Source organism: Canis aureus, chromosome 27, assembly GCF_053574225.1.
Source record: "Canis aureus isolate CA01 chromosome 27, VMU_Caureus_v.1.0, whole genome shotgun sequence".
Taxonomy (NCBI): domain Eukaryota; kingdom Metazoa; phylum Chordata; class Mammalia; order Carnivora; family Canidae; genus Canis; species Canis aureus.
Window position 1 is genome coordinate 22,690,654 of NC_135637.1, and position 12,429 is coordinate 22,703,082.

The 12,429-nt window shown below is 50.9% G+C and overlaps 1 protein-coding gene across 6 annotated transcripts in view; it reads left to right on the forward strand.

Annotated features, from left to right (window-relative positions):
* KIAA1671 (KIAA1671 ortholog) overlaps nucleotides 1-12,429 on the forward strand; it is a 202,032-nt gene that overhangs the window by 53,464 nt on the left and 136,139 nt on the right. For all 6 annotated transcript variants that reach the window (XM_077876093.1, XM_077876097.1, XM_077876098.1 and 3 more), the window contains 2 exons: nucleotides 5,008-6,621; nucleotides 8,592-8,679. In XM_077876093.1, coding sequence (XP_077732219.1) covers nucleotides 5,063-6,621; nucleotides 8,592-8,679 — 1,647 coding nt within the window. In that variant the 5' untranslated portion in view covers nucleotides 5,008-5,062. The remainder of the gene's footprint in view (nucleotides 1-5,007; nucleotides 6,622-8,591; nucleotides 8,680-12,429) is intronic.

The following is a 12,429-nucleotide window of genomic DNA, read 5'->3' on the forward strand; positions in this document are numbered from 1 at the left end:
TCTGGGGCCCGTGGGTGGACGTTTACTGCAGCCCTGCCCTCCTGGGAGGGACGCGGGCCTGCACTTGGCACCTCCCGCAGGGCGCCACACAGGGTGGATTTGCAGATTTGGGAGGCCAGGTCACATTCCGGAAGACACTGGAAGGCGTGAGGACTGGCTCACACCCCTCAGCAGATGGTGGCATTCCCGGGAAACGGCACCCAGAGATGGCTGAGTGAATGACTGGTGAGCTCCCAGATCGGATTTAAGGGTGTAATTACGAAAGATCTGCAGCAGCTGTTAGAACGAATCAGCGCCTCTGAATCTGAGAGAAAAGCTGCCAAACTGTTTGGTTCTGAATGGAGGTGCTTCTCTTGCCTTCTCCCTATGTGGTTCGGTCGGGAGGAGGAGGAGGCTGTGAGCCACATGGCTACACCCCCAGCACCAAGCACAGAACCTGGTTTGCAGGACAGTCAGTAGGACGGCGCATGGACAAATGGATGCTCTGCATTGACTCCCGCCGAATGTCCACAATTGTGGGGCCTGGTGCTTCAGTTCCTGGGAAAATGGGTTTCTTTGCAGAAAACTGCAGGGATGCCCGGGTGGCTCAGTGGCTGAGCATCTGCCTTTGGCTCAGGTCCTGATCCCGGGGTCCTGGAATCGAGTCCCACATCGGGCACCACCCCGCAGGGAGCCTGCTTCTCCCTCTGCCTGTGTCTCTGCCCCTCTCTTTGTGTCTCTCATGAATAAATAAATAAAATCTTAAAAAAAGATTCAGGAAATGGGCATTTCAGACATTGCAAAAGCCACTCTGGGAAAGCTAACCTGTAGACCTGGAAGGTTCGGTGGCATGTTCCTGCTGATGCCCTCACTGCTCCAGGTCAGACTGGCATCCTCTGCCCTCTGGCCCACTGTGGCCACAGGCTCCCCGTCTGTCCCTGATGCCGCGCTCTGTGATGGCTCATATAGATACAACCCGAGAGGTGGCTCGCACTCCTCGCCCCCTCTTTCTTCGGGAGCTCTTGTTTTCTTGGCTTTGGCCGATAGTGCTAATGCATTTACAAAGAGTGAGCGAGGCCACACAAGACATAGCAGCTGGCCCCTGTGTGGAGCGAGCTTCTGGAGTGTTTTGGAAGAGACCGACATGTCTTAAATTAAGCATGACATATGTGATGCATTTAAAGTAAGGTTTTAAAGCGTACATTTCAATCAGTTTCCTTGTGTTTTTTATGACAGGTTCAGCGAAACCCTGAGAGTCCTGTGTTTCTAGGTTTGGGAGAGACTTTAAAATGTTCCTTAGCTGTTTATTGTGGTGATTCAAAAACAAAACAAAACAAAACAAAACCAAAACAAAACCAAAAAACGTGTCTCTTTTCCCCCCTTTGTTCACTGATGTATTAATTAATTCGCGGATGCATTGGTACAGCCATATTTATATACCAGGCATTTGCCAGGCATTTGAAACGGAAACTCAAGAGGAAGCCCAAGATGTGAAGCAGATTACAGATAACAGAGACATTGTTTGGTTACGAGGGGTATGGACCAAGACTCTTCTTTCCCCCTTTACTGCCCTGTGGGATGGCCCCTGAGCTGGGTGGGTTCAAGGATCCCAGAGTGGGGAGATATGTACCGTTGATCCTAATTTGCCAGCGGTTGCTGTGGGTGACTTCCTTCCCCAGGACAAGCTGTGCAGGGAAGCATCCCAGCCACACTTGGGCAGATGAGCTGGCGGCAGGACAGTGAAGGGATAATGTGGTCACAGCAGGTGGCTGACAGCAGGCCTGTTGAGCAGTAGAGCTCCTCCCTATGGTCCAGCAAAACTGGGGGCTTGGGGTGATCTTGGGGAGGTCAGCAGGTTGAGCTTCCAGCTTAGCTCTTCACAGGGTTTTGTCATCTAGTAGCAATTGACCGTTGGCCACTACCCAGCTTGCCAGAACCGGAGTAACTCTTCCTGTGTCCTAGATTGCTTAGCATCATGAAACTGGTGGTACCTGTCCTTGTTCAGAATCCTTGAAGGGGGACTACCGGGTGGCTCAGTGGTTGAGCGTCTGCCTTCAGCTCAGGGCATGATCCCAGGGTCCTGGGATCGAATCCCACATCGGGCTTCCTGCAGGGAGCCTGCTTCTCCCTCTATGTCTCTGCCTCTATGCCTTTCATGAATAAATAAGTAAAATCTTAAAAAAAAAATCCAAGAAGAGTGGGGAGCAGAAGAATACCTCTTCATTCATCTATTTATTCATTCAACTGTTATTTATGTAATCAACAAGTATGTATTCGGTGCTATTATATGTCAGGCCGCTGTGCTAGCTTCTGGGGACTCTGGATGTCTTCTGGGGGCTTGCCGTTGAAAGGGAGAGACGAGTATAAAGTGAAAGTTCAGGCAGCATTAAATGCAACTATGGAGCTATGACGAGTCCTGCCAAGGATGTCTGGTGCTCCATGGACATGTAAGAGGAAGATTGTACCAGGTTGTGTGTGTGTAGTGGTTGGGGGTGGGGAGGATTACAGAGATGCCTGAGCTCTGTTCTGAGGGCTGGGCCGGTGTCTGTGTGAATGAGAAGGGTATTCCAGCCAGCAGGCACAGCTTGTGCAAAGGCCCTGAGGTGGTGTTTCAAGACCTGGAGCAGATGGAATGTTCAAATACTTCTGAGCCAGGAGAAACAGCTCCCAAATTAGCCAACAACTTGCATTCTCTCGTGTCGCCTCTCAGCCTGGGGAGTCTTCCGGGATCACCATTCCCAATTCTAAGCAGCTAATACTAATCCTGTGCTCCCACATCCCCCTTTATATACCATGGTATTTATTACCTAGAGTTGTAATTGCTGCTGTGTGTGTGTGTGTGTGTGTGTGCATGTGTGTTTCTTACACAAGACTGTGAGTTCCCTGAACGCAGGGGACTTTTATTGCTCATCTTTGCACACATGGTAGGTGCTCAGTGAACATGTTGCAGAGGAACGGGGGAGATTTCTATTGAGCACCCACCGTGGACTCAGCCCTCTTTATGCTACGATATTGAGAAGCCGAGAGGAGTGTGCGTTTTACAAGCTGGAGATGATGCCAGCGGATGCAGTTGGAGCTTTTGTGCCGTCTGTGCACACACTTCCGGAACTCTGGAGCTTAGGCTGTGGTCCTGTGTCTCTTGAGACCTGCTGAGGCTCAGCCTGGGGGTGTGGTGGGGGACGAGCCCCCACCCCCCACCCGCTCCTGCCACCACAGCAGTGTGCGCCAGCCCCGTTCGCGATGGGACGTGACACCGCTGACTCTCTCAGGCAGGCACACGTCCCCAGCCAGGGCGTGCCAGCTCGGGTAAGTGGGGCCGGAGTGTCCAGGAGGAGGAGGGTGCCAGTGGGCTCTGCCAAGGGATTTCCTCTCCGTGTTTCGGATCCTCTCGTTGCTCTGGGTCTCGTGTCCGGGCTATGTGTGTGTCCCAAAGCAGTGTTTCCAGGGGGCCACGGGGACTGGCTTCTAAAGGTGAATGGTCCTGATTTGGGGCAGGACTCGATCTGCCTTCCAACCCTGCCATCGTCCGATTCTCCGATGCTCCGTATCTAGCCCTCTTCGCTGCCTCTAACCCTGTCTAGACAGCGTTCTCCAGTTTGGGGAGAAGAAATCTGTTAGCACCATCGAGCATGTAAGGAAGAGAAAATATCAAAATCTGTCTGCCTTTCTTTCCTGCAGGCTGCCGAGTGAGTCAGAGCCGGGGGCAGCAGAGTGGGGCCCCAGGAAGGGAAGCAGGAGACTCGCGTTTAACTAAAATACCTTCTACTTCATGTCCATCTAGACGGGGGCCCGCAGAGAACACAGGCATGAAGGTGGGGGCAGGGTGGTGGGGGCTGATCCAGAACAGTGACTTGTCTGGCCCTTTCTAAGACCAGAAACGAAAAAAGATAGAATGTTTAAGAAGGCCGCGTTGCATGGGGTGAGGACATGAGGTTGAGTCTGAGCTGTGTGATGCAGGCAAGTCAGGTGACCTCTCTGGGCCCTGACTCTTCATCCTCACAGTGATGGTGATCGCGATAAGCCCCTGCGTCTCAGGGTTGTGCAGGGATTAATATGAGAGGAGGGCTCCTGACTGGAGAGAACAGAGCTTGTAGCTGGATGCCCAAGGGGCTTGCGCCAGAGCCGCTGCAAAACGGCGGTCTGACGATCATCGCACCCACCTCGTAGGGTTATAAAGAGGATGTGATTTATAAGACACGAAGCGCCTGGCTTACCTTGAGGCCTCACCCGTGGTGAGCCCCCCCCATTAGCCGCTACTCTTCTCATGGAGGCTCTGAAGGCAGCCAGCAGGGGGTAGGGGTGGGAAGGTGGAGATAAGGGACAATCTCTTGGCGTTGGGGGCTGAGCTTTGGCCTCAGGAGCTACTGACCAACTCTGTGACCTTAAGGACTCCCTAAGGACTTAGGGACTCCTTTCCGCTGCTGCATAAACTGGGGCTGGTCCTCTACCCTCTCTGTGCTTGGTGCTCGGCACAGGGCTGTGAGGAGGGTCAGCGGGGATGCCTGATGTGGGCAGGCCCCAAAATGGGGAATTACTTGGGGAAAACGGGTGAGGGGACGTGAGGATGCCCTCAGCGGGGCTTTTGCTGGGAGTATCAGGTGGATGTTTGGAGTCCGACCTGGTTCAAATGCCGATATTGCCTCTTGCTCTCTAAGTGACATCAGGCCAGCTCCTTGGCCCCTCTGAGCTGGTTTTCTTCTCTATGCAGCAGAGATAATAATCCCTTTTTACCCTGAGAGCTGGCCTTGAGATCAGCTGAGTGGGGCCAGTCCTAGACAGTGTCGCACCTTTCCCCACCATTGGGCCTTCAGAGGTGGCCCATCCTCAGAGGTGGCCCATCCAGTCCACTCCCTTTGCCCAGGGCTCTGAGAGGTGGAGAGGCTGGTCCAGGCTTGCCTGGTGAGGTTGGTGGAGAGCTCTGGCCTCCTGGGCCCATTCCCCCCCCTTAACCGCTCTGCTTGGACTCAGACGTTGACTGAGATTTAAATTTACTTATTTTTTTTCCTGTCCTTTGCTTTTCCCTTTCAGTGGTTGCTTCTGTAGCTCAGATGTTCTTAATCCCCATGGATCCAGGACCGTAGCCATGGCGACGCGGGTCGAGGTGGGTTCCTTAACTTCCCTGACAGGAGTGCCGGGCCTCGGCGAGATCGCCAAGGAGGAGACCCTGAAGAGGACCTACTTCGCGCAGCCCGGCGACGCCCCTGGGGCGCCCTCAGCGTTGCTCTTGGAAGGAAAAAGCCCCCTGAGGAGCCCGACCCGCTTGCTCCCGCTGCCCAGACTTGCCCCCAAGCCCTTCTGCAGGGAGAAGGCCCTGGACGTGAAAGCCCCTGTCCCGTCCTCGGGGCCCGGCCCGGCCAGCCCGGCACCTCCCTGTGGGCGCTCCCAGGACCTGGTGGGAAAGGACCTGGGGGACAAGATGCCCGGCCTGGTGGGGCAGGAGGCAGGGAACGGGGAGGGCCTGAGGAGAAGCTCGTCCCTGTTTCACAAGACCACCTTCCTGCGGCCCCGACCCAACACCATGATTGTCTTTGAAACCAGCAAAGCCGGCCCCGCTCTGGGGAAGGGGGTCGGTGAGGGGGCTCGGGAGGCCACCACGGGTGTGTCTCAGGAGCCCACGTCGGGGTCCCGGCCCGAGGTGGCCGCCAAGCCTGCCCTGCCTGCCCGAAAGCCTGGGACCCTTCCCCGGCCGGCCTCCCTGTCGCAGGACACCAGGTCAGCTGCCCCGCAGGAGGAGGCAGGCCCAAGTGAGACTCTGTCGAAGGCCAGCAGCGTGGAGGACACGGGGGACCCCGCTCTGGAGCCCAGGCCTCGCCTGAGGAGAAGGCCCGTGTCGGCCGTCTTCATCGAGTCCATTCAGCCTCAGAAGCCGGGCCCCGGCGGGGCGGCCACTGGGGGCAAAGCGCCCCCGACCCCGCCTGAGAAGACATGGGTGAGGAGGCCCAGGCCCCTGTCCATGGACCTCACAGCCCGGTTTGAGAGCAAAGAGGCCTTGCTGAAGAGGGTGGCGGACGAGGCCACCGCAGGTTCCCCTGTCCAGTGGCGGGGCCCTGAGAGGTCCGACCCGGAGCCCAGAGTGGATGCCGAGTGTTTGGTCAAAGAACACCCTCGCCTTCATGACCCAGACTCAGACTCCCTGGAAGTAGCCAGGAAGACCCGAGAACAGAGGGAGAAGGTGCTTTTTAGGCAGGCGGAGACAGGCAGCCCCAGAACTGCGGGGGGCTCGGCCAGGGGCACCCCCACGGATGAGCAGCAGCCCGGGGAAGAGCAAGCTAAGCCGCTCAGGGAGCCCGAGAGGGCGCCCCCGTCCCCCTCACCCAGACCCGGGAGAGAGCAGGACTTGGCTGAGGTCAAGAGCAGAGCAGCTGATGGGGACAGCCGGCTGGAGGGAGCACGGGCCCCCCGGAGCAGCGTCAAGGGGCGCGTCAGCCTGTTTGTGGAGGAGAGCACCTTGACCTCGGCAGCAGAATCTGGGCCCGCACTGGCCGCCCCCGGGCCTCCGCCAGCCGCCCTGGAGCCTGAGAAAGTGGGTGTGAGTGTCCAGGAGCGGATCAAAGGCTGGGCCGCCGAGAGCTCAGAGGCCAAGCCGGAGCCCAGGAGGAAGACCTTCCAGGCACGGCCGCTGTCGGCGGATCTGACCAAACTGTAAGTGGGAACGTGCCACGGGCTTCGCTCAGCCTTGAGCTGCCTCACACCGCTTACCAGAGGCCCCTCGGGAAAGGGAGCCGGGCTCCAGGCTCTGCACTAGGCACCTTACAACCTACATCCCCCTGCACCTCGATGTACCCCCAGCCCCTGAGAGGAGGTGGCCTTAGCTTCTCAGGATAGGAGCTGGGCTGTGGAGACGTAACGCAGCTCCCCTCTGGGTCCAGCTCCTGCCAGCAGTTCCTTTTCCTTTGCGCTTTGCAGTGGGAGGTATTGTGCCCATTTCACAGATGCAGATAGTTGAGGTGAAATACCGCCAGGAAGTCTGGAGCCCCGTGGAATTCCAGCACAGCCTGGGTCTCTGGCTAACCTTGCCTTTCCAGAAGCCTGAGGACGTGACTGTCTGGCCTAAGCCTCCATGCCTGGCCCCCCAAAATAAAATCGAATGGGTCAAGATAGCTTGAGCAAGACCCTTCCCCCTTTTGAGCCTTGGTTTCTTTGTCTTTAAAACGGAAACCTTCCTGGAAGGATTAAGGCAGACTCATAGATAATGCTGTGACTCACTCTGCCCAAAGGAAGCCGTCACAACGTAGCTCCAAATGATATTATGAATCCTGCTAGTGGATGGTTTTCTAAGCTCGGCTGGCCTCTGACATCTCTTTGCTCCTTTGTTTTCCTGGCTTCCCAGCTACAACAGGGAGATGCCACTGGGTGTGTCCACCAGCTTGTTAATGACATGCGTGCCACTGACATACTCTTGTTAGGTCGGAGCTCCCAGGGGCCACCTCTGGGCAGACTGCCCTTGGGAACCAGGACAGCCAGCTGGCCAGGGTGAGACCAGTGCCTCTGAGTATTTAGGATCATCTGGAAAAAAATGCCGAGGCCTAGGGCATACCCCCCACCACCCCCTGTCCCCCTGCCCCAAGATTCGGACTTAGTCTGGGGAGGGGGCTCATATCTTGGTCTTTTATAAAAGCTTCCCAGGTGATTCTCATGTGCAGCCAGGCCCAAGTTAAGGTAACAGAGAAAGAGGTGTCCCATGCTAGGGACCTCACACACCTTATCCTGTGTCCTCCTAGTGCCTTGGGTTATTCTCATTTGACAGATGGGGAAACTGAGGCTTGAGTTTGGAAATAACTCCTCCAAGGCCTCATGCCTCCCAGGAGGCAGACTCTGGAGGATTGTAGAGTGGGACATGGTTAAGTGGTTTATCTCTCTCCCCTCCCTTGTCTCTGTAGCCCCCAGCCCCAAATTCATCTTTAGGGATCCATTCCAGGGAGCCCTTCAGAGATGGGAACATTCTAGCACCAGAACACCCTTTCTTTCTCTTCCCCTTGGCAAGTGAAGAAACTGAGGCCCAGAGAAGGGCAATGATTTGGCCAAGGTTACCCAGAGAAGCAGAAACACGCCTGTGCCCCCACACATTCCATGACAGCCCACCGCCCCCGAGTCCCATGGCAGGTCTGTGGTGGGGTGGTTGTTGTGCCTGGGGTTGCTAACAACAACCATTAATTATCCCTCCTGGGGCATCTTTACTCTTCCCTGAACGCCCTCACATAGCTATTAGGGCCTTGGGTAGCCTCTTATCTGCCCTACAAAAGATGATGGGGAGGTGTTAATTATCCCCGTTTTATAGATGAAGAGACAGAGGCTCAGGTGAGGTCACAAGCATGACCCAAGCTCCTGAAGTGGGGAGGCAGTTAGAGCTGGGACTAGCACTCAGGTCTCTTCACCCAAGCCTGGGGCTCCTGCCATCCAATGATGCTGTGTTTAAGGTAAGCTGTCCCCTCTGGGCCCTTCTTGGTTTGGCAACTGGAGAGGACACATCTTTTCTCAAAGCAAACCAGGCAATGTTCCTTTGTTGATTTTAATGCTGACCTCACTCCTGGTTCCTGAGCTAGTTGCAGGGTGTGGGCTGGAGGGAGTCACAGATTCTGGTCCCATACAAGTAACGTGGATCTCTGTACCAGGTTTTCAAGTCCAGCATCGAGCAATGATGTCAGATACGAGAAGTGTTCTGAGTTGAGTGGTGAACTTCCTAAGGAACCTGGGGAAAAGGTAAGGAAAGAGTCCTGTGTGTGGCACATCTTGTTTTCCAGTGGGTAGCTTTAGTGACTAGAAAAAGAGCTGTTGTCTAATCTACAAGACCCAGAAAAGAATTAGAAGCCTCTCATGAAGCACTTTTCAAGTCCCTTTTGGGTTTGTGATTCTGCTCTCCTTAGTGTTAAGTATTATTTACAAATGTCATTGCCAGGTTGTATTTATTTTTTCCTGTGCATAGAGGAAGAGGGACCTGGCTTTCGTAGGTACGAACACCTGCTTTATTAAGAAATTAAAATTTAGGTTTAAAACTGTTAATAGTAACTCCCTGTGTTTCCCTTATCAGGGTCCTTGTTCCCTTCCCTACCTTAGCTCATCACCTAGCAGTAGCAGAATGAGGGAAAAATACCAGCAACTAAATTGCTTGAAAGTATTTTTATTTAATCCATTTAACAAGGAAAAGCTCATAAAATAACCACTAGGTCTGACCCATTTGTGGTTGATGCTTCGTGCAGAGTTTTAATTCTTTTTTTTTAAACAGCATATATATGAGTTTTGAAACTATATCACCATCACGATACTGAACATCTCCGGCACGTGCAAGTTTCTTTTTTTGTAGCCACCCTTGTCCCCTCCTCCTACCCCCAAACAGCCACTGATCTGCTTTCTGTTATTCTAGACGAGTATGCATTTTGTAGGTTTTTTCTAGATTTTTCTATAAATGCAACCAGTGCTTTTTTTTTTTTTTGATCTGTCTTCTTTCACCCAGAATAATTATTTTGAGATGTGTCATATCGTGTCCATGTGTGTATCAATAGTTTATTCCTTTCTGTAGCTGGGTTGCATTCCGTTGTGTGGGCAGACATGATCTGTTTATCCATTTGGCCTGTTAATGGATGTTTGGGTTGTTTCCTGTTTTGGGGGGCCTTTGCATGTAAAAGAGCTCTGAACATTTGTGGGCAAGGCTTTGTAGGGACATCTATTTTCTTTTCTCTTGGGTAAATGCCTAGGAATGGCTGGATGGTATGGTAGGTGGAGGTTTCACTTTTTAAGACACGTATGCAGACTTTTAAACACCAGAGCTTGTTGGCAAGCCCACTTGTACACTGTGAGCTGGATCCGAGGGGCAGTGCCCACCACTCCTGAGGTGGGGTTTTCCCTGCTTTTTGTCCTTGGATGTTCTGAAACACTTCTTTGAAAATGGTGGAGAGAGGGTCCCATTGAAGTAAAAGCCTCTTATATTCGCATTAAAATGGTGTAGTGGTAACAAGAACCGAAAGGACCATGTGAAGCAAGTGGGACAAAGTGCTGGTTGTCATTGAATCTAGGGGATGGGTTGAGGTGAATTTATTATTTTCTCTCTACTTTTGTATATGTTTGGAAAACTTTTAAGAAATGAAAGTTAATAAAGGAACCCTTCCTTGCTTTATTTATTATTTGAGATTACAGAGATTTGATCTCTGTAAATAGATTTTTCTTTTGGTAATTCTTTTTATTGTAGTAAAAGACACATAACACGAAATATACAATTTTAATTTGTTTTTGAGAACAGTGAATATATTTTTAAATTTAAAAACAATCTTTCTCAGGGTGCCTGAGTGGCTCTCTTGGTTAAGCATCTGCCTTCAGCTCAGGTCATGATCTCGGGGTCCTGGGATGGAGTCCCACATTAGATGCCCCGCTCAGCAGGGAGTATGCTTCTCCCTCAGTCCCTCCCCCAGCTCACACTTGCTCTCTCTCTCTCTCAAATAAATAAATAAATAAAATTTAAAAATGTATATATACACACATACACACATATATGAAAATATACACACACAATACTAGGAGAAAGTTCCAGAACATTCTTCAAAGATACACTCCTCCCCATTGATAACAGCTGTTATCCAGGAAGGGCACTGGTAGTAGAATATTTGAAGTCTCAAAAGGACTTGAGCTTTGTCTTGTTTAGAAAGAATGGATTCAGGAGCACCTGAGTGGCTCAGTGGTTGAGTGTCTGCCTTTGGCTCAGGGCATGATCCCAGGGTCCTGGGATCGAGTTCTGCATCAGACTCCTTGCAGGGAGCCTAATTCTCCCCTTGCCTATGTTTCTGCCTCTCTCTGTGTGTCTCTCATGAATAAATAAATAAAATCTTAAAAAAAAAAGAGAAGAGAATGGATTCATACATTATGTATGCAAATTTTATGTAATAAAATGTGAGTCAACACTTTAAATGAAAATAGCTTTTGAATTCTTTAATGGCATTCCATCATCTGCAGTAGAGATTGGCAAACTGTAGCTCTGTGTGTATCCTAATTATTTTATTTTATTTTTATTTAAGATTTATTCATTTTTTTGTGAGAGATAGAGATCATGAGTGGGGGTGAGGAGGGGCAGAGGGAGAGGCAGACAAGCAGATTCCCTGCTGAGTGGGGAGCCCAAGAGACACACAGGGGGCTCCATCCCAGGACCCTGAGGTCATGATCTGAGCTGAAATCAAGATTTGGACACTCAACAGATTGAGCCACCCAAGCACCACATCCTAACAATTCTAAAGTGAATAATTCAGTGACATTAAGTGTATTCTCAGCATTATACAACCACCACCACCATCTCGTTCCAGAATTTATTTATTTTTATTTATTTTTTAAAATGTAAGTAATCTCTACACCCAGTGTGGGGCTTAAACTCATGACCTTGAGGTTAAGAGCCACATGCTCTTCTGACTGAGCTATCCAGCTGCCACCAGAATTTTTTATCACTCCAAATGGAAATCTTAGCTAGTCATTCACTTCCCGTCTTCCACCTGTGGCCTCTGACAACCACGAATCTACTTTCTATCCCCATAGACCTGCCTGTTCTGAGTTCCATATAAGTGGAATTACAAAACATGTATTCTTTTATGTCTGGCTTCTTTCAATTAGCAGAATATTGCTTTCAAGGTTCATCTATGTTGGAGCATGAATCGGTATTTTGTTCCTTTTTATGGTTGAATACGATCCCATTGTATAGATAGGCCATGATTTGTTTATCTGTTCTTCTGCAGGTAGGCATTTGGGTGATTTCTAGCTTTTGAAGATTGTGAAGTGTACTGCTGTAGACATAGGTGCACACACACACAAAAAAAGACATAGGTGCACAATTTTTTGTGTGAACCCCTCTTTTCACTTCTTTTGGGTATCTACCCAGGAATGGGATTGGTGGGTTAGATGATGGTTTCCTTAACTTGTTGAAGGAGACTTCTTTCTAGATTAAGTAGACATCTTTATAGATTAAGAAATGACTAAGTAATACTATAAAACCGAACAGAACTGAGTGTGTAAGAGGGAAAGCGATGTTCTCCTCATTCCTTCCTCCTCCCCTCACTCCCTTCCTGACAGTTTGATTTGTATCTTTTCTCCACTGTGTATCTACATGTATATACACATACACACACAGTTGTTGAGAAATGGTATTGTTTTATAAATACACTGTTCCACAGTCTGCTTTTCTCTCGCCCACACTACAGTATTTTATGTGTTGTTAGAGGTGACATGAGGACCCTCTCCGCTTCTGTGGATGCAGGTGCCCTGTGGCATTCCATTGTCTGAATTATGTCAGAGCTCATTTGGCCTGTGCCCCACAAATGGGCATTTAGGTTATTTCTGTGTCGGTTTGCTTTCTCTCTTTGCAGTGCTCCCCTAGCACTCTTGTTTATCCAGACTTGGGCATCTGAAGCAAAAAAGAATCTTGGGAGGAAATTGGCCAGATTAAAAGGAAAATGAGTATTTTAAGATCATGACATGAAT